This window comes from Eptesicus fuscus, chromosome 8 (genome assembly GCF_027574615.1).
Source record: "Eptesicus fuscus isolate TK198812 chromosome 8, DD_ASM_mEF_20220401, whole genome shotgun sequence".
NCBI lineage: Eukaryota > Metazoa > Chordata > Mammalia > Chiroptera > Vespertilionidae > Eptesicus > Eptesicus fuscus.
Window position 1 is genome coordinate 88,556,157 of NC_072480.1, and position 26,835 is coordinate 88,582,991.

The 26,835-nt window shown below is 39.4% G+C and overlaps 1 protein-coding gene across 1 annotated transcript; it reads right to left on the reverse strand.

Annotated features, from left to right (window-relative positions):
• Window positions 1-692: 692 nt before the first annotated feature.
• On the reverse strand, window positions 693-18,048 carry ERI1 (exoribonuclease 1). Its single transcript, XM_008146215.3, has 7 exons — window positions 17,800-18,048; window positions 14,813-14,991; window positions 13,114-13,324; window positions 11,480-11,563; window positions 6,957-7,066; window positions 4,912-5,026; window positions 693-1,454 (listed from the first exon to the last, which is right to left on the reverse strand). The coding sequence occupies exons 1-7, from the start codon at window positions 17,905-17,907 to the stop codon at window positions 1,212-1,214; spliced, it is 1,050 nt and encodes a 349-aa protein (XP_008144437.1). The 5' UTR covers window positions 17,908-18,048; the 3' UTR covers window positions 693-1,211.
• Between the last annotated feature and the right edge of the window lie 8,787 nt (window positions 18,049-26,835).

Here is a 26,835-nt window from a genome sequence, read left to right on the forward strand (position 1 = left end):
ACCTACTTTTATCCTATCCATCAGGGTTGAAAAACCTCTATAAAATTCATTTGATTATAACACATAAATCATTAAAATAAAGTAGCATCACAATTATTAAAAAAGAAAAAAGCAATGTCAATGAAAATGCTCCATGGAAAAAAACAAAAATGCCAATAAAATTGTTCAAGAAAGCTATAGGGAAAAATGCAAGTCTGAAAATACCTATTTTTAGCTTCTAAATAAAAAGAGTTTTCCTTTCTCAACTCTGTGAACACATTTTTGTTTTTACAACTAGTTAAGAATTAACTGTTCAACATTTAATAGTCACTATGTAAAATCAGTTTTTAATAATAAAATATAAAACATGGTAGAAAGCATTACTTGACTTTATTAACCTCACTCACAATGTTGAATACAAATGAAAAATTCAGTAATGATCCTTAGTTTTAAGTCTACTTCAAAGCATGGTCTCTTAGATTTAAGAATTAGGGCAGATATATGTTATGAGAAGGAGGGGAATCAAAAAGCCCAGTCCCCAAATCCCACTGATTTATCTGTGTATTATAAAATCTGAGGTATAGCTCTGATATTCCTTTAAATGGTATTTTCTTCTGACTTTGCATTGTCATCAGTACTGAATTTTTAACCAGATCCTATAATCTATCACAAGTCTTACAATTATAAATTGAAAACAAACACAGACAAGTATGTGTACCAAGGATTTTATGAAATTCACCACAAACAGTTGAACTTCACATATAAACTTCAAAAATCAGTAGGATTATAATATGTTTAGAAACCAAAAGCTATATAAGGTCCACCTTCCAATCTTTTCTGCAATTTAATAATTTGATCTAATGATGTTAATGTAGAAATACATTATATATTTTAACTCAATGAGATGACAATTAAAGGGAAACTCAATAAACTTTGCATTTAAAACCAAAAGAAACACATCTTAGACACCTTAAAATATAAAATTCAGTTCTAAAGGAACTGTTACCGTGTAATAATTACTGCTCATATAAAAGTGCTGGTGACAAATAATTCAATATGCCCTCTCCACAGAATCTGTTCACATATATGTATCTATAACTGTAAATAAGATTTTATATCTAAGGTGCTTAAATTTTGCACTGCAAGACTAGTTCAATAAGTATTCATCTGCTACCCCTTTATAGCAACTCCAGTTATAGTGAATGATCCATGGGCAAAAGGCAAAAATGCTGTTATTTTCTAGAATGTGGCATTTGTGGAGGTGGAGCGCCCTCTATTGGTAATGAGGAAGACACACTCATTAACTGTCCTGCATGCATTTTTTCATTAATTCGGAGTTCACATCCATCCTGAAGCATTCGAACTGCTATTCGGGCAATATTCTTGGAGTCATCAAGGCCACTGTGAGGCCGCCCATCATAATCCATTCCTAGTTTTTCAAGCATTATTGTCAGTTTGGTTTGGCCTCTAGGAACCTGAAAAATAAACAAGCAATAAATAATTCTTTATTATTCTAACAGCGACTATGAAGTAAAAAAATAATAGGAAATTAATAGTAATAGCTAAATAAAGTTAAGCAAAGGGCAAATACTCCTGGTTAATTAAAGTAAATTAATAATACAAACCTCCAGGGCTCTAGAGTTTTGGATGAAAATATATATAGACAGGTGGAATCCTCAAGACATCTAAAAAGTTTACAGTTTTATAATTTAACAAATCATTTATAAAAGGAAATGTGTTGTTCTTCTAAACTGAAGCTCTACCATTTTAACCCAAACTAATTCTTTTTCACATGGTATTTTTCTGTAATGTATTCTTTTACTTGAATGACTCCTAGACAGATACACGAAACATATCTGGCATTTCTGGATGATGAAAATAATGAAGATCAAGAATAAAAGACGCCCTGGCCAGTATGGATCAGTTGGTTGGAACATCGTCCTGTGCACTAAAGGGTCTCAGGTTCGATTCCCAGTCAGGGCACATACCCAGGCTGTGGGTTAAATCCCGGGTTGGGGTATGTATGGGAGGCAACTGATCAATGTTTCCCTCTCACATTAATGTTTGTTTCTCTCTCTCCCTCTCCTTTCCTGTCTCTCTACAGTCAATAGAAAACATATCCTTGGTGAGAATTTTTTTTAAAAAGAATGAAAGACAATGCCACATATTTTTCAGCCCATTTAAATACCCACTCCATTTAGATATATATAAAAATCTCACACACTCCTTAAATTTCACTTTTGAGAATCACTATTCTATCTTTAGTATATCCTTCTCAGAAAGATTGGTTAGGTTTTACATTTTATATAAATGGTTTATATCACCTACACATCTAAAAGCCTCAACTGCTCATCTTCACAATTTCAGTTGTACTGTTTACTCACTACACAAGGAAAGACTAACCAATGTTTTTTAAATGGGTAGATTTAAACAGGGACTCCATAAAAGAAGAAATCCAAATGCCTAATGATCATAGGAAAAGGAGCTCAACTTCATGAGTAATTAGGCAAATGCAATTTAGAACCTCAACAAGATGGCATCACACATCCAACAGACAATGTATTTATTTTTAATCCTCACCCGAGAATATTTTCCCATTGATTTTTGGGAGAGTGGAAGAGAGAGGGAAAGACAGAGAGAAAAAATGAACATTAATGTGAGAGAAACACATCAGTTGGTTGCCTCCTGCACAGGCCAGGGAGGAGCCTGCAACCGATGTACATGCCCTTGACCAGAATTGAATCCAGGGCCCTTGGTCCACAGGATGACACTCTATCCACTGAGCCAAACCGGCTAGGGTAGACTTACATTTTAAATGTATGGTAATACCAGATGCTGGCAAAAACATGTAACAATTATCAATTCATATATTCTTCAGGTGAAACGTGCAAATTGATGTAACTCCTTTGGGAAACTCTGTTTGCATTATCTAGTAATGCCAATGATATACATATCCTATACCCCAGCAATTCCACTCCTAGGTTTATAGCCTAGAAAAATGAGTGCACAAAGACACCAGAAGGCATACACAAGAATGTTCCTAGCACTACTCTTCATAAGAGCCTCAAACCGAAACCCAAATGGCCAGCCAAAGTGCATCAGATACACTCTGGTATAGTCACACAATGGGATTCTCAATAAATAAATGAACTACAGCCATATACACAACATGGAAAATCTCAACCATAAGGTTGAGAGGGAAAAGCAAATAAACAAAACAGTCAGTATGGTGTTAATTATATCATGTTCAAAAATAGGCAAAACCTACCTTTATGATATAAAGATAAACATATACATATTAAGGCTGTACAGAAAAGCAAGAAAATGATTCCTATTAAAAGTATGGATTAGGGGAGCTCTGGGTAGAAAGGGGGATGAGTAAGTGGAAATACAAGGGATTTCACTTTAAACAACCTGTCAAACTCCACTTTTCTATATTCATAGTTCTCCGTTTTAAGAAATGTTAAAACCACACACACAAAACATTTTAAAACAAACAACTTTTCTCATGAACCTACGTTAGGATGTGCTTCACCAAAATGAAGTAGTAAAGGAAGAGAGATGAGAGATGATAGAGAAGAAAAGGAAATCTCCTAGATGATTTTAGAAGCCTGAACAACAAATAGTTCAGATCAGAACAGGATTAAAAGCTCCAGGAAGTTATTCCCCAAAGGGGAAAAAAAAAACAAAAAAAAAAAAAAAACTGACAAACTCCCCGATGTTCTGAATACAGATGCTGAGAAGTGATTTGCAGTTTCAATGGAAAGGAACAGGATAAGAAAACTAAAGAAGTTAATTATTAAATCTGAGGAAAAGCTATGAACACAATCCATCATCATCTATAATAATGAAAATGTAATATGCTAATTAGACTGGACATCCTTCCAGATGTCCTTCTGGACGACCTTCCAGACGAAGCCATAGCTGTGAGGGAAGCCTGGGTCTCAGGTGCCAGAGGGAAGCCGGTGCCGGCAGATGGGGGAAGGAAGGACTACTCTTGCACAAATTGTGCATCGTGCCTCCAGTAGGAAGATAAGCACTGAATAATGATTCAGTTGAAGAGGTAATGTAACTATATCAGAAAGATGCAGGGAGAAGGACATGCAAAACGGTGGCTTTCCAAGAGAGCTAAATCTTCATCTTCCATTGCAGGAGCTTAAGGCTACCAGACCGCTGTACCGATTTTTCGGTAATTTCCGAATCTGCCGCTATACTGCTTTACCTAATTTTCTGTACTTTGCCTAGTACCTATTTTCTACAATGTCTCCAAGTTCCATCTTATTCTAACCACTTGTTTGCATGTAACTAACATTTTTCTATATCATGTTGATTTTTTTCTCTTTAATGCTCAGGAGCCCAGGTATAGGGGACAGTTAGGTTCAGGGCTTCAGGTCTGGTAGGGTTAATAGATACCTCAAACTGAAATTCAGGAAATAGTATAAACACATAATTTAGAAATATTAAGGTCAGTATTAGAAGAAATGGCTTTAAAAAGTTGCAAGTGTTTGTCTCAGGAGAACAGAAACCAGTACTGATAAGGGCCATGTTGGAAAACTGCCAACTGTTAACAGCTTTGCAATATTATATTTTAAATTTTTTCATTTAATAAATGTTTTACATGTATTAAATTTGATAAAATTAAAATTCAGTGGTGATTAACTGTTCCACAAACAATCCACATATTAATACCCCAACAGTTTCAAACCTTTTATTGACGATCATATTAACCTACTTACATAACAGATTAAAAGAAAAAACAGCTTCTCTTTCTAAACTCATATGAACATAGCTAATTTGGAATCTGAAAAGTAACAACTAATTATATGGCCTTTTCCTGTGAAAAGCACCTAGTAAATCATAACTTAACGTGCATGCAAAAAATAATAAACTTATCAACAGCTTAAAAATATAATCAAAGTATAGAAATTGTACCTTGTAAAAGTTTCCATATGACTTTCGAATATTGATCCACTTTTTAGCAAAAGGAGGATATTTGAGCCTGCTGAGCCGGCACTGAATGTTCAGGAACTTACTCATATCCCACGAACTTGTAAATCAAAAATAGGAAATAAATGGATAAAATAAATGCTATACTATCTTTACAAATGAATATTTTTAACTCATTCTATGTTTACTTACATGACACCTTTCTTTCTTATACTTACACATAACATAGAGCTTAGAAAACTAAAATCTCTTCTAAAATACTACCTCAAAAATAAACTTTAACAAAATATAAAAAGTGGGGTATATCAAAATTTTTTCACAAACTAATCTATTAGGGTTATCATGATTATTTTTATGGTTCTGATTATCTAGGCAAACCTCTATCTTGTTGAATATTTTTTCATAATTCTAAAATAATTCTGCTAAGCTTACTTTTAGTGTCAGGTTTATCATACTGGAAGTTTTGTGAGGGTATATTTTGAAATACAATAAAAACAAATGAACAAAAATACTTGAACGAGATCAAAGGAGCTGGTATCAGGTAGTTAGAATACAATTTGGTCTGCTACAGTACGTTTCTATAATACTAATCAACCTGTGTAATTAAATTGTGTTGGTTCCATACGTGGGTTTTACTAGCCAGAGGGAGTCAGAATAATAGCAGTCAAACTTATAACCTTCAGCAGGGAAAAAAAAACAAAACACAACTCTCAACTCAGCTACTGTACTGGCAACAGGAGTACTTTCAAATGTATTTTAAGAAAATTAAAAATAAGTGCCTGTCCCCAGGATCCCATTGCTTCCACACGTGTGTAATATCCTCTCATGCAACTTTAGTAAAGTCCCCACCTACAGAGATGCTTGCCTGGCTGTCCAAATTACGTCTGCAGTTACCAATTACTGCCTTTATTAGTGCTCTGGCTAATTGCACAGGTTTTGAATGGTCTGTCCCAGAATGTGCGGTTTTTACAGAATCGCACACACTGTGTTACAACAAAATCATCTGTATACCTGAGCAGGAATGTTGACCATTCGTGTTTGAAATCAATGAGATTTCTAAAGAGATCCATCAACATTTTCCCAAACGTGCATTGTTAAAACATCATTACAATGTGATTAAATGCAATGCTCTTTCCTTGTTGTTTGTGAGGGTCTCTAAACCCTTTAAGGAGGTGACATCATAGCTGTAGTGTACAATCTGAAAATGTAGTGTCCACAGTTTGAAACAGAAGTTGTTTAGAACTTCCTTCTTGAACCTGAATAGCATTATGGGAGGAGCTGCCTTGGCACAGCTTCTTTTGATGTTCCTCATTTCCCAGTTAGTCTTTCATTTCACAAATGCCTTTGGAGCATACATTTTTAACTCAACACTACAGTAAGCGCTATATGAAAGACCACCAAGTAGCCAAGGTCCCTGCTCTGAGAGGATTTTTAATCTCTTTGCAAATCTAAGTCTTATGTACATAAAGTTTAGATATCAGAATATTTAGTCAGATGCTAATATGAATGGTACACAGCAGAGAGGTTTTTATATGACTTCAAGGAAAAAAAATCAATGTGAATTGTAGTGTCCAGAGTAAACATGTGGTAGGCTTTGAATAACAACAAAGAAGAGGTAAAGAAAGAGAGCCTTCCAGTACAAAGAAAAGCGTAAGTACATAGGAAAAGGATAAACCATGTGATTCATGGGCCAGCCTGACTAAAGTAAAAAAGAAAGGCAGGTAGGTGCCTTAGGCTACACAGGTAGGGTAACATCAGATGAGAGGTCCTTGAACACAAGACTGAAGAGTTGGACTTTTCTGAGCAAGAAAGTGTCCTTATGAAAACAGTTTTAGTTTTACATATTAATATGTATCTTTTTCTAGCCTTCCAGTCCTGGATTAGACAGTTTTTCATTGCTTTCAATGATAACAAAAGGAAAAATATTGTCTCCTTTAGTAAATAATATTCTTAAGGTTATTCTAAAAGTTAAATAAGTACATTCTTAATCTTAAGAAGTAGATAAAAATACTATAAATTTTCCTACTTACCCATCTGTTAATATGCAATACTTATACTTTGTTCCTAATTCCTTCAATTTCATCCAGTCAATTACTTTTTTCAGTACCTGAGGGAAGGTATCAGCTCTGTCTACCTGATCCTGAGGATATAAAAGTAAAATATACAAAAATCAGAGTAGCTACATGTAGTCATACAAAATACCCAGACACAAACACTAGAGGGAAAGGAACAGAGTGAGTCTTATCTATAATGTTTTAAATTCTTCATGATTTCCTTGGCTGAGATACACCTAACATTTCATTTTTAAGATAATTAAAAAGTGTTTATAGCCAAGTATTGTGCTACTAGGGGACTACTTTCAAGTGAAGCACATAATCCTCCCAAAATTAAGATTTAAGATCATCCCCAATGGTTCTCTTTTTGTAGGCCTCAACCTAGTAGCTTACCAATTCTCTGGAGTAGAGAAAAGGAAATCTCTTCCCGCTGAAAGCCAGAGCCCTCTACACTAATCTATCTCGAAGCTCACATCTTTCTATCACGTACTACATACCACCGCCAAACTGATCTTCCTAAAATGTAAATCTTACCCATCACATCACTTTCATACTTAAAATCCTCCAAACACTCCCCAAGGCTTTCAGGATAAAAAGACACACAAGGCTCTTCATGACATGGCAGGCCTCAGCTACCCTTTAGGTTTATATGGGAGCATATGCCTGTGAACCATCATGAACTACTTACAATCCTGCTGTTACACCTAAAATGCCCAGTCATTCTTTTCCACCTATTGACCTATCGTGACTCGGCCCAAGTTCACCAACGTGAGCACGTTTCTCCCAGGACAACCCTCTTTTTTTAGATGCCTATGATACCCTGACTTGTCAGCCTTCATAACCATATTGTGACCACTGGTTTCTTCTTTGTGTCTTCCTGAATATAGATTGCTAACTGAACTGAGACAGAGACTGACTTGACCATCTTTGTAGACCAAGTACCTTGGCAAATAGTATAGTAGGCACTCAAATATTTGTTGAGTGAGTGAATGAATGAATAAATTAACAAAGGAGCTAAATAAATGAACAAAGGGCCTGCCACATTAGAATACAACCAAAAATCAGAGACTAAAAAAATTAACTATCTATCCATATACATACATACATATATATATATATACACACATATATATATATATATATATATATATATATATCCATATATATATATGGATATATACACACACACACATATACTAGAAACCTAGTGCACAAAATTTGTGCACAGGGGGCGAGGAGGGGGGGTGTGTGAGGTGGCCCTCAGCCCAGCCTGCACCCTCTCCAATCTGGGACCCCTTGAGGGATGTCCGACTGCCCGTTTAGGCCCGATCCCAGTGGGATCGGGCCTAAACGGGCAGTCGGACATCCCTCTCACAATCCAGGACTGCTGGCTCCCAACTGCTCGCCTGCCTGCCTTCCTGATTGCCCCTAACCACTTCTGCCTGCCAGCCTGATCACCCCCTAACCACTCCCTGCCAGCCTGTTTGCCCCTAACTGTCCTCCCCTGCAGGCCTGGTCACCCCTAACTGCCCTCCCCTGCAGGCCTGGTCACCCCTAACTGCCCTCCCCTGCAGGCCTGGTACCCCCCAACTACTCTCCCCTGCAGGCCTGGGTCCACCCCCCCCCAACTGCCCTTCCCTGCAGGCCTGGTTTCCCCCAACTTCCCTCCAATGTACGCCTGGTCACCCCCAACTTTCCTCTCCTGCAGGCCTGGCCCCCCCAACTGCCCTCCCTTGCAGGCCTGGTCCCTCCCAACTGCCCTCCCCTGATGGACATCTTGTGGTGGCCATCTTGTGTGTTGGCGTGAGAGTCAATTTGCATATTAATAATTTATCCTATCTAATAAAAGAGTAATATGAAAATTGACTGTCACACCAACACACAAGATGGAAGCCCCTATGTGGTCAAAGATGGCTGCTCCCATGTAGACACAAGATGGCCGCCACAAAATGGCCAGCAGGGGAGGGCAGTTGGGAGGGACCAGACCTGCAAGGGAGGGCAGTTGGGGACAATCAAATCTGCAGGGGAGGGCAAGTGGGGGGGGGGGCCAGACCTGCAGGGAAGGGCAGTTTGGGGGGATCCAGGCCTGCAGGGAAGGGGTCCCAGATTGGAGAGGGTACAGGCTGGGCTGAGGGACACACACCCCATGCACGAATTTCGTGCACCGGACCTCTAGTTAGGTAGGATAATAGAGAAATATGCACATTAGGTCAGGATGCCATAACGGTCACGACCAGCTCAGGCCGAGAGAATAACACGCAGGCGCAGCCCAGAGCCTGAGAGAAGAACACACAGGGGCACCTGCTCCAAGCCTCTGTGGCACGGCTGGGGGTAGGCCCCCAGCAGACACATGTAGACACAGACACAGACACATAGACACATAGACACACACACACACACAGCGCTTGCTCCGAGCCTCTGCAGCACAGTCTGACATGCCCTCATCCTTCTCCCTATCTCATATCTTGGAATTATTGTTCCTTATTTTGACAGTCACTTGAATGAACCAAGTAATACCATCACATCCCAGTTAAAAGATCATCAATTACAGGGAAACTACACTTTCACTTCATCTCAGCCACTATTTTCAAGGCTGTACTCTGAGCCTTATCACCACCTGCAACTGCTAACATCAGAAATCATAGCATGGCCCTGGCCAGAGTTGCTCAGTGGTTAAGAGCGTCCACCTGCCCACTGAAGGATCTCAGGTTCAAGGGCACAAACCTGAGTTGCAGGTTAGATCCTCAGTCCTGTTTGGGACAGATGCAGGAGACAACCAATTTATGTGTCTCTCTCACATCAATGTCTCTCTCTCTCTCTCTCAAAATCAATGGAAAAAATATTTTCTAGGAAGGATTAACAAATAAAAACAAATCATAGCATGTTGTCCCTGACGTCCTATTATATGATTTCTTCTTTTTTTTTTTTTCTTCTGGCTTATCAATGATCTCCTCCTCCTCCTCCTTCTCCTCCTTCTCTCCTCCTCCTCCTCCCCATTCATATTATTCTTTGCATAGGCTGGGCTGTGGGTTCACCTGCATCAGTGGAGAATTAGAGCCCCCACTAGGTATTTCAAACAGATAAAATTTAATATTGGGAAGTGGTTACCAAAGAGTTGGAAAGACTAGAAGAGGAATAAAAAAAAAGTGAAGTTAGAGATTAATAGCTACAGGAAGCCATTCTCACTCTCATGGATGAAGGAGCCAGACCATGCCCTGCTGAGGCTGCTGAGAACTTGCTGCTGCCATTGGAACGGTGCTGCCAAGGAAGACAGCAGCCTGCGGACTGCACTGCCCCTGCCCCTGCCTCTGCAGCTGCCCCCACCCCTGCCTCTGCCCCTGCCCCCGCCCCCACCCCTGCTGAGCCCAGTGAGGAGCAGAGAGCGGAGCTTCTCCACTGCGCCCATGCTCCGCAGTGAGAAGTTAGCTCCAGGGGCACCTAGGAAACGCAGTTTCCCCTGAACTATAGGAAAGCACAGAAGGGCATAGATGGAGCTCTGAGCCAACAGACAAAACCTATCCTTTGCCTATTTGGCATTTATTCTCACCCTTTACCCTATATTAAACTTCCAGGAACAATAGCAGGGTCACACAAATACCCCTTAAATAATTGAAGATGCTGTCACTTCCCCAAAAGAGAGGCACAAGGCCTCATCAGTCATTATTTCCATCTCTAGGTGATCTGCTCCCATTTGAATTTTCTTAGAATAAAGGTAATCATTAGTAATATTTCTTATCTACAATAATAAAAGCGTAATATGCTAATTAGACTGAATAGCCAAACGACCTTCCAGACATCATTCCAGACGTCCTTCTGGACAAAGCTGCGGCAGCGGGGGGCAAGGCAGAGGCAGTTAGGAGCGATCAGGCATGCAGGCAAGCCATTAGGGGCAATCAGGCAGGCAGGCAGAGTGGTTAGGGGTGATCAGGCAGGCAGGCAGAGGGGGTTAGGGGAGATGAGGCAGGCAGGCAGAGGGGGTTAGGGGAGATGAGGCAGGCAGGCAGAATGGTTAGGGGCGATCAGGCAGGCAGAGGGGTTAGAGGTGATCAGGGAGGCAGGCAGAGTGGTTAGGGGAGATCAGGCAAGCAGGCGAGTGATTAGGTGTGATGAGGCAGGCAGGTGAGCAGTTAGGAGCCAGTGCCCCCAGATTGCGAGAGGGTGCAGGCCGGGCTGAGAGACCGCCCCTTCTCCTGCAGGGACCTCTAGTACTGTATATAAAGTCAGGTTCAAAACAGAATATTTATATCCAAGTTCAGCACAGTAATAATTATTTTACTAGCACTGCAAACAAATGAACCTTTCGATTCATCATTACAACTCCTTCAAAGGAAAAGTTGAGAAAAATTTTAGATATAAAATTTGCTTTTCTATTTCTTAAACATTACAATATGAAAAATCTTTACCAAGCAAGCAAAGTACCTATTAACTTAAGCTATGAAATAAATCACTAATTTCAAAACAACTTTCAAACTCTTGAAAAAGGAACACAGAATTATAACCTGAGTAATTCCAGTTAAATTCATGCAGAAATCAGAAAGCTGGGTGTTAACCTCTGGTCTCACATACTGCTGAAACGTATCTTCCTATAAGAAAAGGACAGCAAATTAATGTCTTTTTATGACTTAAGGTATGTGACACATGATACATGACAAATGCAACCACACAAGATTATAAGTTCTATAGGTGCTTACAGTATAGAACTTCTAGTTTTAACAATTTAAGGGTACTTCCTATTCCCAAAGCACTCTGATTTTCCCCCTCATAATCCATTTTAATTAAGGCAGAGCTGATAAAGTCTCAAGAAAAACTGATTTTTTATTTTAAAAATTATGTTTCAGTTTTAAAATTTTTACAGTAAAGCAAGTATCTGCAAGCAAGCCAGCAAACTGAAGTTTAAATAAACATTTTCCAGAGAAACATGATGTAGATAATTTTGTTTGTAATATTTTGAAACTGTCAGACTATTAAATGCAACCTCTACTTCAGGATACTAAAAGCTTTTCAAATTATAATTCCTTTAAATACCAGTCTTCACTTAACCTTTTGCACTCGGATGTCGAGTGTGACTCGACACGGTTAGCATTAAATCCCAAGTAGAATAAAGGAATCGAGAAAAAAGCAAGCGAGTGCAAAGGGTTAAATTACCTCCAGATTACTACTCTCTCATTTACTCCTCAATAGTCCTTACTATTATACTAAGATTCAATTAAACTGAACTCTAAAGTCAAAATTTGACTCTATGATATCTCATAGTATTTGGAGTAACTTTTGGATAGATGAAATGTTATGATATATTCTCAGATTTTACAAGGCGAACAGTATTATTATGGAGAATTCCTGGTGACTTCCTGAACTAGTAACATGGATAACTAGTATCTAAGCAGGGGGTCCTCAAACTTTTTAAACAGGGGGCCAGTTCACTGTCCCTCAGACCGTTGGAGGGCCAGACTATAGTTTAAAAAAAAACTATGAACAAATTCCTATGAACACTGCACCTATCTTATTTTGAAGTAAAAAACCAAAATGGCAAAAACACCCGCATGTGGCCCGCGGGCCGTAGTTTGAGGACGCCTGATCTAAAGCATATATATTTACATGGCTTAGAAGCCTAGGTTATGAGAGTTGTTTTCCCCCATAAACTTTTCACCAGAAAGATGGCCAGTTCTAAGTTGAAAGGTGATTTCTGTAAATTATCATTTTCAGAGATCAGAGGATACGTTAGCTTATAGCAGTGGTTCTCAACCCTGACTGCATATTAACTGAGAAGCTTTAAAAATTATTGACATCAGGGACCCCAGCATAGAACAGCTAACCCAGAATCTCTGGGATAAGGGCCAGGCATCAGCACTTTTTTTCACAACCCAGGAGATTCTGAAGTCTAGCTAGATATGTGTTCTAAGCAAACAGAAAAAACACTATAATTTTAGCTACTGGAAAAGGAGAAAGCAGACTCTAAAATTACTTTATTATAGCTTTTCTATTAATCAAGCTGATACAAAGCACACAGCAAGAGCAAAAGGCCCACTTAGAATTCTAAATCTAGCTGAAACAGCAACTGAGATTCTTTGCCTTACTAACCAATCCCAGAATAATTACTGCTAAAAGTAAAATTAAAATATAACAATTCACTTACTATTTCTAAGGTACCAGTATTCAGTAAAACAACAGGAAATTCAATTATTTCATGTATGAAGTCAGGTGGGTTACCCTCTTCACAAGTGGCTTCAAAGTCAATAATACAAATGTAGTCGTAGTAACTGTCAGCACAATTATCCTCTTTCAACATCAGCTTCTGCTTCTTATAATAGTTTTTCAGCCTCTTCTTTAGTACATCCTTTACTCCTCTAAGGAAAATAATAAAATTAACTCTTAGGTGAATTTCATAGTCAAGAATCTGAACTCTTCCCTGCTGTCACTGGACTGAACACCTACAGTGACAGCATAATTTAGTAAATGTTAACTAAAATAAATGTAAAGAAAACAAGACTCAAACCTCATTTAGCCAAGAACAAATTAAAATATTATGTTTAATACAACATCAATTTTTACTTTCGCAAGTACCTTTTCATTTTGTAGTATATAAGAGCATTTTCTTCAATATATTCTGGTACTTCAAACCATAAGCCTTGTCAGCATACACCACCTACGTAGCCATATTACTTTAAAATTAAGATGACATACATGACACAAAAGCTGAAAATAATACTGACTTATTCTACTGGCCAAATACAAATTTCAGAGTATAAAAATTCAAGTAAATTGAACATATTGTGCTATCTCTTTCTTTTGGTTTTTGTAGGTTAGATAACTAAAAAAGTCCATATGAATATGAAAACATATGAGCCTAGTATATAAACCTGAATGTCTGTTAGTTATTTAACTAGGAAAACTAATTCAGAAGGCACATTAGGCCCAGGCAGGGTAGTTCAGTCGGGAGCAGCGTCAGACCACAATCTCCAGTCAGACCACATACAAGACTTAACCAATGAATGCATAAATAAGTGAAACAACAAATCAATGTTTCTCTCTCTCTCTAAAAATCAATACATTAAAAAAAACACAAAGATACCCTAGGGCAGTGGTTCTCAACCTTTCTAATGCCATAAGCCTTTAATACAGTTCCTCATGTTGTGGTGACCCCCAACCATAAAATTATTTTCGTTGCTACTTCATAACTGTAATTTTGCTACTGTTAGGAATCGTAATGTAAATATCATTCACCTACCAGGAAGTATTTTTTAAAATAACCTGGTTTCAAAGAACACTCCTTACAAAATCTATATATATAAAAGGCTAATATGCAGTGTCCCCTCAGGAGTTCGATTGCTCACTATGATGTGCACTGACCACCAGGGGGCGAGCAGAACAAAGGAAGGCCCCTGGCGGGCAGCCAGAAGGCCCTGATCAGCCCTGATCGCAGGCCAGGCCTAGGGACCCTACCCGTGCACGAATTTCGTGCACTGGGCCTCTAGTAATACATATGGACAAAAGAAATTATTCAATCTCATTATAAAATTTATCCAGCAACCAAATGAGCAACTGAAAGAACTTAAAACATTTGGCATAATAAGATAGATATTCCTATACACTACTGGTAGGCTGTCAAAATATTCAGAGACTTCAACTCCCCAGTCCTAGTCAATTACCTAAAAGACTGACAGAAAAAAAAAGAGTTGCACACACAGATTCAAGTACAGACAAGAGTATAAATTACAGTTGTTATTTGAATTTTTAATAATGGTTATTTCTTTATGGTAAGATTATTTTTAACTTTTTCAGTGTTTTCAAGATTTTCTAGGATGAGCATGTACTATGTTTATAATTTTATTTACCTGGTTTCAAGCTTGAATTCTGAAAGTTTAGCTCTGAGTTCATCCTTACTCATTCTATTAATGCAACCATTTGTAATAGCAATCTCTTTGTAAACTGGGTCACTGAAGTCACTTGAATTGGAGGTAATGAACTTAGATCCTTTTGTTTCTTGGCCATCATATCTACATCGTTGCTTTTTCTACAAAAAAAAAGAAAAAAAATACAGTTTAAAATTAGTACAAGCATCTTAAAGATTCAAACTTCTGAGGATGGGGTCTCTTTGTGCTCCATGTTCAGTGAAACATGCCTGTTGCTATCACTGGAAGGAAGGCAGGATAGGAAGAGATGTGTTTCCAATACAATTGAGAGTGTTCTCTCCTGAGTCAAGAAGTTCCTTACAAACAATGAAACTAAGTAAAAAGAGCACTGATGTTGCGAGTACAGGGCCACAGCTGACCATTTACCAGCAGCATGACCTTAGGTAGTTACTAATTAACCTCTGGTTATCCATTTCCTTATCTATAAAACAAAGTATAATAATAATTGTCTCAAATGGTATTTGGTATTGGTAATGGTAAATAGTATTTAGGCAAGATTATCATAAGGATTAAATGAGATTGTGTGTATCAGGCTCCTAATACCATACCACCTTGGTTATTAATAAGTGGTCATTTTACTTATTACTACCACAGATTATAGAACAGACCTTTTCACTAACAATATTCTAAAATTTACGAACTAATTTTTAAATTACTCATTACAACATTATGCATGTATAAAGCAATGACTTCCTGAGGATTTTTTTCACCTGACTTCATTTCACAATGCTAACAGAAATTGCCCAATATAAAAACAACATAGACTAGAAATCTAATTCAAAATTTCCTAGTACCCAAGGTAAAAAAGAAAATGTATTCAGTTTCAAGCAGACAATTTCCAAAAGTCACATATAACAGTTATTCAGGATAACTATATTATTATGTTATAAACCTTTCTTCTTTTCTTAAATAAAAAAATTGGGGGGTTTGTGTTTTTTTTGCCTGGCCAGCATGGCTCAGTGGTTGAGTGTCGGACCTATGAATCAGGAGGTTGCTGTTTGATTTCCGGTCAGGGTACATGCCAGGTTGCCAGCTTGATCCCCAGTGTGGGACATGCAGGAGGCAGCCGACCAATTATTCTCTCTCTTCATTGATGTTTCTATCTCTCTCTCCCTCTCCCTTCCTTCTGAAATCAATAAAAACGTTAAAAATAAAACTGCATCCAGACACTAAAAAAACACACCTTAAAATAGCAGAATTTAACTGAACCAATACTCTTCCCAGGGAAGAGTTCTGATGGAATTTAAACCTATTTGTTAAAAATATAAAAATGCAACACTCATTTACAAATACAATTGATATTAGGAATAATGGAAATTTACTTAGCTAACTTCCAACACAACAACAAAAAAAACTCTGCTTGAGAATGAAAAAAACAACAACAACACAACAACCCACATGATCATTTATTAACAGTATCCAACAATAGATCTTCAACAAATATGGCAGTCACTAAAACCAGTCTGGAACACAGACCCAGGCCTTACTACGTCACCATATCTCAAAGCTTTAAGACTGAAATATCATGAAGTATATTCAACTATACTTCCCTTACTAAAATAAACTTTAAAAATTATTCTTAAACTGACTTACATGATGCTGTTGTTGGCAGTGCCACAGACGGAAGAGGGATATGAGGTGCAAGAAGAAATGTTCTCTAGAGAGAAGGCACCTGGAAGACCTTCCAAGTAACATGGAAAGGAGAATGAGATAAACTGTGCGAAAACCCCCAGGAAGAGCATGCGGGGCAAAGGCAGCACGCACACCAAGACCCTTCGAGAAGGCAAGGCAGCCAGGCGCCCTGGGAGCAAGAGGAAGAACTGGGTGCTGAAGCAGTGACTCCGGACACAGGAACCAAGCCCCGCGGGGCAGCAAACTGGAGCCGAAGGAGGGGAGCGACCCAGTCAGATGGGTAAATTCAAAAAGATCACTCCAGCTGCTGCTTGGAGAATTAGCTGTAGGATGGAAGCAGCACCAGCTAGGAAGCCTCTTGCAAGTAAGCATTCACTCTATGAGGTACTCAACGTTAATTTGTTATTAACAGGAAATGACGAATTCTAGTATTAGATTGTTTTTACACTCCGCAGCGCTGGTCAAAATAACTATATTCACTCAAAAGAAGATGAATAACTAAGCTCTTAAGTCCGTTTTTACAATTGTGCCACTGTCACTTACCAGTGAACCGTCGAAATCATTAAGAAAGTTGTACCCGGCCGAAACCGGTTTGGCTCAGTGGATAGAGCGTCGGCCTGCGGACTCAAGGGTCCCAGGTTCGATTCCGGTCAAGAGCATGTACCTTGGTTGCGGGCACATCCCCAGTAGGGGGTGTGCAGGAGGCAGCTGATCGATGTTTCTCTCTCATCGATGTTTCTAACTCTCTATCCCTCTCTCTTCCTCTCTGTAAAAAAAATCAATAAAATATATATATTTTTAAAAAAAAAAAAAGAAAGTTGTACCCATTAAGAAAATGAGTCACACGTAGGTCTATATGAGACAGTAATAAATGGACAAAAATGAAGGACGAAGCCCTAACAGACACAAAAGGCCGGAAGGAGATGGGCCCAAAGGTCTCCAGTGACATACACACAGTGTGATTTTTAGGAAAACGCACAGCCTGCCAATCACCGATACGGGCTGGGCAGAATGACCACAGCAACAGTGTGCCCAGCACGTTCAGATCACAGTTCCCACCCAACTTCTCAAACCCCAGCTCCCGGGCTTCTCTCCTCGCCTGTGGACTCTCACCCAGGAGGCAATTCGGACCGGCGAGAGCTCCAGGACAACCACCCCGAGGAAAGGCTCCCGGAGCTGGGGCAGAAAAAAGCGTCCGGGCCGCGGACCCCGCGGAACACCCAGGAAGGAAGGGGCGCGCGGGCGTCCGGGGCGGCGGGCGCGGGCGGGCTGCTCACCTCGGGATGCCGGGGCTGCGGCTCCTCCCCGGACTCGGACCGCGGCGACTCCTGCCGCGCGGGAGCCACGGCCGTGCCGCCAGGCTGTAGGCTCTGATCAACCTCCATGCCGGGTGTCACGTAAGGAGAGGACTGTGGAGACCGACACTCGCTCACGCTCACGCCGCCAAACTCGAAGACCTCGCCTCTCTCGACGCGGAAAAACTACCGGCTGGTGTTCCCGCGGCGGCGGCCACACAAACTGGAGCAGACACCTCCTACTTCCGGGAGCGTGCGGCGTCTACACGCCGCGCAGGCGCAGTGAGCCGGCGCGCACGGAAGGAACGCGAGCGTCCGGGCCGACGCGGGCGGGAGGAAGGCGGAAGGAGGCGCTCGCGAGTGAAAAACGGGCTTTCCCGCCCCTACGCGGAGGCGGGCTCCTATGGAAGGTACTCAGGGGTCTAGACCCCAGTCATTAGAGGATACCACAGAGTAAATGATCCCATCAACGTTTTCTGAGAAGGAGAGGTGAAATTTAACCATAGCAAATAAAATAAGACGTCTTCTTCGGGACAACTACAAAAACAAAACAAAACCTGAACATAATGGATGAAACAACTGTCTTCAGACAATGGGCAACAAGCAGTCTGGACTGTTGGACCTGACGGAAAAGAAACAAGGTGACCCCTCTATCACCCTGGCTTTCCACCTAGAGGTAGTTTCCAGTCTGAGGGGCAGGGAAGAGGAACTCAGAGGAAACTGAGAAGACAGAGGCCTTATTGAATTGAGAAGAATGGGATGAGTTTGAGGGGTTTGTAGGCCAAGTGGTTGGAATTTATAATTTGGAGTTCACGGAGAAAGAGTTTCAGAAATCTACGTAGAAATACCCTTGAATCTTTATTAGAATAAAAATCAGTGACTGCGTCATGGGAAACTCCACAAGGCCGGGAAAGAACAATGTTGGGGGAGCAGTAAGCCAAACACTTCTCAGAGCTCACACAGGACTAGGAATCATGAGTTCCCTGCAGCCAGAGTTGAATATGTCTTAATTCCCTCCAAAAGGCTGGGACAAAATCTAGGACTCAAGAACATTAAATTCAATATACCAGGCATCCAGTCAAAAAATTAATAGACATGCCAAGGAATAAGAAAATATATCACATAGGCGATAGAACCATCCAAAAAGGACAAAAATGACATTAATAGGCAAGGACTTTAAACACCTATTATAAATGCACTCAATATGCTCAAGTATTTAAAGGAAAAGATGGCAGGAGAGAAACAGAAATTTGTGTGTGTGTGTGTGTGTGTGTGTGTGTTTTAAAGGCGAAGCAAGTTGAATTTCTGGAGATGAAAAATACCTGAAATTTCATGACTCTCTGGGTGGGAGCATTAGCACATCAGGCACTGCAGAAAAAATAATGAATTTGCAGACACAGCAATAGATACAATCCAAAATATAGCACAGAGACAAAATAGACTGAAAAAAAAAAAAAAAGACAGAGCCTCAGTGACATATGAGACAATATACAAGAGGCTAATTGCAGCCTCAGAAAGGGGATGAGGGTGAAGAAAAAAATATTTGAAGAAGTAATGGGAAAAAGTGTTGCAGATTTAATAAAGCATATAAACTACAGATCCAAGAAGGTCAAAGAAACCCAAGTAGAATAACTATAAAGGAAACAATAGGATAAATCATAATCACACTGGTGAAAAACTGATAAAGAGAATATCTAAAAGAGGTACATTATATACAGAGAACTGATAATAAGAAATTTTATAACTTCTCATTAGAAACTATGCAAGTCAAAAGAAAATGAAATGACAACTCTAAAGTTCAAAACAAAATAAAACTGTCAACTTAGAATTCTATACTCAGCAAGGTGAAACAGACTTTTTCCAACAAGCCCAGGAAAGCCACCTCCTGAAGTAGAGCCATCTCAGCAGACTTGCATGCCTCTGAGGAAGAAAAATAGATGCTTATTATAGCCACTGGGATTGTTTGTATTCAGCATTATTATAAAAATAACGAATACAGGATCACTTCAAGCCACATGGTAATGGGTGAGGACATATAATTCCCTAATAGAGAATGGGATACAATTGAAAATCTACCACAGTTATTTTACTTCTGATATCACCTGTGTCTTCCTAAGTGGACTGTATTTTTCCCCTTAAAACTACAGACTTACCTTTCTGTTTATAAACTAAGGTTTATAGACTCAGAAATTATAAAGACTTCTAAGGTACAACTCCTGAACTAATATTCTCTTTTTACTAGGATTTATTCATTTTCTCCTCAGATAATGACTTTCAGTCTTAACACACAGCTGCAGAGGAATTAATGAGAATTGTTCCTCTCATTTCTCTTTTCTCTAAAGATATCTTTACTCTTGGAGAAGAAAAACAATGACCCAATGAACATTATCAGGACCCACATTACATGAACATTAATAAGCACTAGGTATAAACTGTTTCACTTGAACTTTTTTGATACATGTGACTCAACTGTCAAGAAGATTCACTATCAAGGATTGATAAGGTATCTATACTGCAAATGATGGGCTCATACCTAGTACTTCTGCCTGTATCTATGGGGATGCTAAGATACAATAACCATTCATTCATTCAACAAATATTTATTGAGCACCTTTTATGTGCCAGGAATGATCATTGAACAAAATGACAAAAACTTTGCCCTGGTGGATTTCACATTCAAGAAGCGGATTACAGACCATAAACAAAAGAAATAAGTAAAGTGTTTACAATATGGAGAAATATTAAGCAGGTAAGGGGGGGTTTGCAATTTTAAATAGAGTGATTATGGGAGGTCTCCCTAATGATGTGCTGTTTGAACAAAGAGCTAAAAAGAGCAAATTGTGAGGATATCCGGGGAAAGAGAATTTCAGGCAGAGCAAGCACCAAGTGAAAACATCCATCCCTAAGCTGAGAACATGCCTGGAATGTTCAAGAAGTAACAGTGTCCCATACAGATGCTCCTTGACTGAAGATGGGATTAGGTTCTGATAAACTTATTAAGTTGAAAATATTGTAAGTCAGTATGCATTTAATATCATGCTATCATATGTCGGCTGTTTACCCCAACAAGGGAGAAATCCCAATGATGTTAGTGCCTTTTGCCTAAGAAAATATGTGCCCAGTTAAACAGCTAAAGGGGAAAGCCTCCCTAAATGTTTCAGGCATGGCACAAACCTAAAAGAGAATATTTACAATTGGTTATTCTCTTTAAATGCAGTTGAATTTTGTATTATCCACTATTTCATCTGTATATTAAATCATTTCCTTGCAAAAGGACCTTTTCCTTCTGTATTTAAACAGGCTTAACTCAACAATTTCCAACTTAAAAAGACAAACCAAACCAAGCACTTCCTCAACCTCAGAAACCCTACAGCTACTAGGCGCTCTTTCTTCTTCTTCTTCTTCTTCTTCTTCTTCTTCTTCTTCTTCTTCTCTCTCTCTCTCTCTCTCTCTCTCTCTCTCTCTCTCTCTCTCTCTCTCTCCCCCCCCCCCCCCTTTGGAGATGAACCTCTTGAAAAAAAGGTCTCTTTTCTCACATCATCATTCATTATATAACCTACCCTAATTTGGATTCCATCCCCACTGTCTAGGCCCTTTACTGTTCCATTGAAGTCACCAGTGTATCTCCATGTGGTTAAACCCTGTTGGCTCTTATCAGAGCTCATCCTGGATGAGTATCCAACATTGTTGGCCCTTCTTTACTTACTGAAACACTGTCTTACTTTGGTGTCCATGACAACACACTTGCCTGGCTTCCTTTATTTCTCTCTGGCCATTTCTTCTTAATCTCCCTGGTCAGTTCCCCCTCTTATATTCAATTGTATGGTGTAGGAATTCTTTCAGAGTTGGATATTAGACCCTCTTCTTTTCCATTATATTCTTTTTTTGGTAGTTTTTTTTTTCATCTTTATTGTTGAAAGTATTACATATATTCCCTTTTTTCCCCCATTGACCCCTCTAGCCCACTCCACCCTCTGCCCCAGGCCTTCACCACCCTATTGTCTGTGTCCATGGGTTATGTATGTAGGCATACAAGTTCTTTGGTTGATCTCTTCCCACCCACCTACTCCCACCTTCCCTTTGAGATTCAACAATCTGTTCCATGCTTCTGTGTCTCTGTATCTGTTTTGTTCAACAGTTTATTTTGTTCATTAGATTCCATATATGAGTAAGGTCATGTGATACTTGTTATTATATTCTTTTCTCAGTATAAACTTTCACCCTAGGTGTTCTTATCCATTCTTGTGGCTTTATTTACCATTCATTTGCCAATGGCTCCAAAACTTGTATTTCCACCCAAGATCTTAATTCTGACCACCAGCTCCACATATCTCATTGCCTACTTACAAACACCTCAAACTCAACATATCCAAAAGTAAACTCATCTTTCCACCAAAACCTACAATTTCTCTGTTGTTTCTTTTCTCAGCAAATGATTCTACAATCTGTACAGTTGATCGGGCCAGAAATATGGAATTCACTTTTGACATTTCATCTTCTTCACCTTCCTTAGCCAAGATGCCTGTAATGCTCAAAATGATCTGGGTTGTGCTTATCTCTCCAGGTTCAGCGTGAGATACCTTCTATCTCCTTCCATATTAACTACTATCAGTACCTCAATATCCTATGCTAGTTCTCATGTTGGAGCTTTTCCAGGCTAATTTCTGTGATTCTCTAGATTAGAGATTAAACTTTACTTTTCCAGAATGTTTCCCCCACATCTCCAGATTTTACTGGGTTCTGCCCTTTATGAGATCTGCCTTTTTCGTTGGCACATTTTTTGTTTTTAGAATAAAGATTGAACTGTGTAAGAAAAATGTCAGTGGTTTAAATGACATAGAAGTTTATTTCTCTTGGAAGTTAAAGCTTGGCTCTATAAGGCAAAGATGCCCCATGGCCCTCGGTTCTCCTATCTTGCTGCACGATTTCTAGTGTGTTGGTCTCATCCGCATGCTCCAGACAGTTCGGCATTCTGTGTTCAGTCCAACCAGTGGAGAGAGGAAGAAACTGAAAGGGAAAATGTGCATTTCCTTTTACGGTCACACCCAGAATTATGCACATTATTTATGCTTCTATTCCATCTCTTGGAACTTGGTCACATAACCACACACTAGTTGCAAAAGAGTCTGGGGGAAATGTTGCCATGGTTCTATAAACAGTTAACTGTTAACAGTTGGAAGTCTATTGTTGAAAAAGGGAAGATCAAATATTCTGATAACTAGCAGTCTCTGCCACAATCCTGGTGAACATACATGTTCATGCACACCCTTATTCCAGCACATAATGCACGCTCATCCCTTCCCCAGTGGAGACAGCCCCCAGATCCTTTTCAGCTAGTGCACCCAGCTCAATACCTATTACCTCTTGGTGATGATGTTGGGCCTCTCCATCAGGCCCAAATGGGCTCGTCTTGGTCCAGCCACTTATAAACCAAAAAGACAAGTTATCCTCTCTGCCCATACCCAATATAAAATAGTAGGAGCAGCAGCAGGATAGCTGGAATAAGAATGCTTATTAGGGGGAAAATAAGAATGGAAAACATAGTTACTGGGCCATAGAAATGAGCAGGAACTGAAAAGACTCTAGACCCAGATTGATTAAGCACTATTTTTGCTCTCAGTGAGACTGATAGGAGAGGGAGTTATCTTTCCCATCTCTAACTTCCGTGGCTCCCATTTGGCAATATACATTTCTCTTATATTTGCTTAGCAGGAACTCCTTTGCTATGTAAAATATTTGAAAGTAAAAAAAAGAATTTAATTCAGTTTAGATACAAATATATATATGCATATGAGATATACTAATCCTACCTAATAAAACAGTAATATGCAAATTGACCGCACCTTCGCTACGCCCAAGCCATGCCCACCAGCCAAAGCCATGCCCACCAGTCAATCAGGGCGAGTATGCAAATTACCCAACAAAGATGGCGGTTAATTTGCATATGCTGAGGGAGGGAGGAGTGAAGACTGAAGACAACTTAGAAGGAAGAGGGAGGAAAAGCGGAAAGGAAGGTGGCTGCCAGAGGGAAAGCCCGGGCGGGGCAGGGCAGAGCGGGGCAGAGTGGGGCGGAGCAGGGCGGGCGGCAGCGGCCCGAGGGTGCAGGCGCAGCAGCCGCAACAGCAGCTGTAGCGAACGCAGCCGCAGCGGCCGCTTGCAGGGTTCTTCCTGCAAATGGGCTACTAATATATATATAAAATGTGTCATTTAAATAATTCCTTATTCTAATAGGTTCTTTTCTCGTCTAATATTATGCAATTGCTTAGAAACATTTGCAAGATCTGATATACAAATTATGCCCTTTCTCATCTAGAACACAAAACAAACAGGGTCCTCTTCTCTACCCACAACATGAGAATGTGTAGCCTTGCTGACAAGCACAGACCTGCATGACTATCCAGTGACAAGGGAGGGTGTACGAATTTTGAGCCTTTTTGTTAAATAGATCATCCAAGAACATGTATTTTGCACATTTTTATATGTGCTTGTTTAAATAAGCATGCTTAAATATGCATATGAAAGATTTCAGATTTATTTTGAAATTGAGCAGAAGAAACAATTTGGATTTTTGGTATATAAAACACAGTGGATTTTTTAATTATAAAGAACTTCAGATATTTATTTATAAACTAGAGGCCCAGTGCATGAGATTCATGCACTGGAGGTGGGAGGGTCCCTCAGCCTGGCCTCTACCCTCTCGCAGTCTGGGACCCCTCAGGACAGTGGTTCTCAACCTTTCTAATGCCACAACCCTTTAATACAGTTCCTCATGTTGTAGTGACCCCCAACCATAAAATTATTTTCGTTACTACTTCATAACTGTAATTTTGCTACTGTTATGAATCAAAATGTAAATATCTGTGTTTTCTGATGGTCTTTTCTCTGATTACAAAAATCGTGCATATTCAATTGAAAACATTTTTTAGATAGATGCATTCCATTGAGATTTTAATAGCAGTAACAGCAGGTAGCCTCTCTTTATGATGACTGACGGGCTAGTTTCTTGAATGCCACCAGAGGGTGATAAATCCATAAACTGCTCTAGCTGATGTATAAGTAGGCTTCTATGCTGTGGAGGTGCTAACAGGTTTTCAGTTTTAGTTTGGGAAGGCAGCGGGGAAGGGATGGGGGGGTGCGGCGGGGGGAGGAATTAAAAATTTTTTTTAATTGGTAAAAAATTGTATCTAAATAAATGGTAAATTTTTGAAAAGTTTTATCACTACTCTTTTTGGAACCTAATAATATATTCCTGAATATAACAAACATTTATTGAGGGCTTACTGTTAATTGTGATAGATGCTGTTGATAAAACTTGGTCCTGGCATTTTAGGATTAATATTCTTTCTGGGGAAAGAGACATATGAAAACAAATAAATTAGGATCCAATTTCTTGTGACCACATTAAAAACCTTTCAATGCAGTAAAGAACAGGGTAAATTCTGCTAAAAGAAAATGTTTCAGAAAAATGCTTCACAGAAGAACTGGATCTTACAGAATGAGTAGACACTTTTGAACTTCCAAGTTAAAGTGGTAGATTGAACATATAAATTTAATTTTCTTCCCTCTTGAACAAGCATAAAGATGGGAAGTGTTTTGTTTCAAAACCTACACCCACAAGATTAGGAGAATAGGAGAGAAAACAACAGCAACAAAAGTGTTTGTATTATTATTATTATTTTTAAGTCTTTTGTGTGTATATGTTTCACAATTTAAAAAGCACAGAAGAGGAAAACATCATTTGCAAAAATTATAAACATCTACTTTTCTTTTAAACAATATAATTATAAATTTGTATGTTTTATTAAGCCATGATGGAAATAATAACGAGAAGGGATTTTGCAGGCAAAGTAGGCAAGAATACATTTCAGGGGACATTCAGGACAGTAGGAATACAGGTGAGGAGGCTTGATGGGATCTGGCATAGTCAAAGATGCAATGGAAGGAAATTATCCTATGCTGAAAACAGTATTATAGTATATTTGTGTTACACATTCTTAGTAGTACAACAGGCCAGATCAATGGCACATGTTGGCAATTTTTAAAAATTTAAATGATAGCCAAAACCGGTTTGGCTCAGTGGATAGAGCGTCGGCCTGCGGACTGAAAGGTCCCAGGTTCGATTCCGGTCAAAGGGCATGTACCTTGGATGCGGGCACATCCCCAGTAGAGGGTGCGCAGGAGGCAGCTGATTGATGTTTCTCTCTCATTGATGTTTCTAACTCTCCCTCTCCCTTCCTCTCTGTAAAAAATCAATAAAATATATTTTTTTAAAATTTAAATGATAAAAGATTATAGAAGCATCCAGGCAGAAAATTAATACTAGAACTCTAAAAACAGAACAAAACTTAGGCCTTCCTCAGATTTCTCTGAGATATTAAATTCCAGAAGTAAATTGACAATATCTACAACTTTCTTAACCAAGTTTTCTGTCATGTGTAATGTAAACAGAAATTCTCAGGTATGCAAGGACCCAAAAATATATTTGAATATGTTCTCCAGACCATTGAAAAATAATTAGATTAAAATCAGGATTTCATGATATAATTTTGTGTGTCTTAAAGGCATTTCTCTTAAATTTTAGTGTGAATAAGAATCACTTGAGGAAGCTTGGTAATGATGTAGATTCATGGTCCTTGTTCCAGTTTTTTACTTCATAGATCTGGAGAGCCTCAGACTCTTCATTTTTACATAACATTTCAGAGATTCTGAGTAGGTATTAACACTGCCCATATGTTGTAGTGGAAATAGGACAAGAATGGACTACTAAGTTTCAAACTTGGTCACAAAACAAATGATCTATATATATAAAAGCCAAGAGACCTGAACGACCAGATCAACCAATTGCTATGACGCACACTGTGGCCGGCCAACAGGCCTGATGGGGGCAGGGCCAGCCGGTCAATCTCCCATGGCCCCTCTCCCTGGCCGGCCCGGCCCCCAATTGGCGCCCCCAACCCTGATTGGGGGAGGGGCCAGCCAGCCAATCTTCCACAGCCCTTTCCCCCCCGGGCTGGCCCA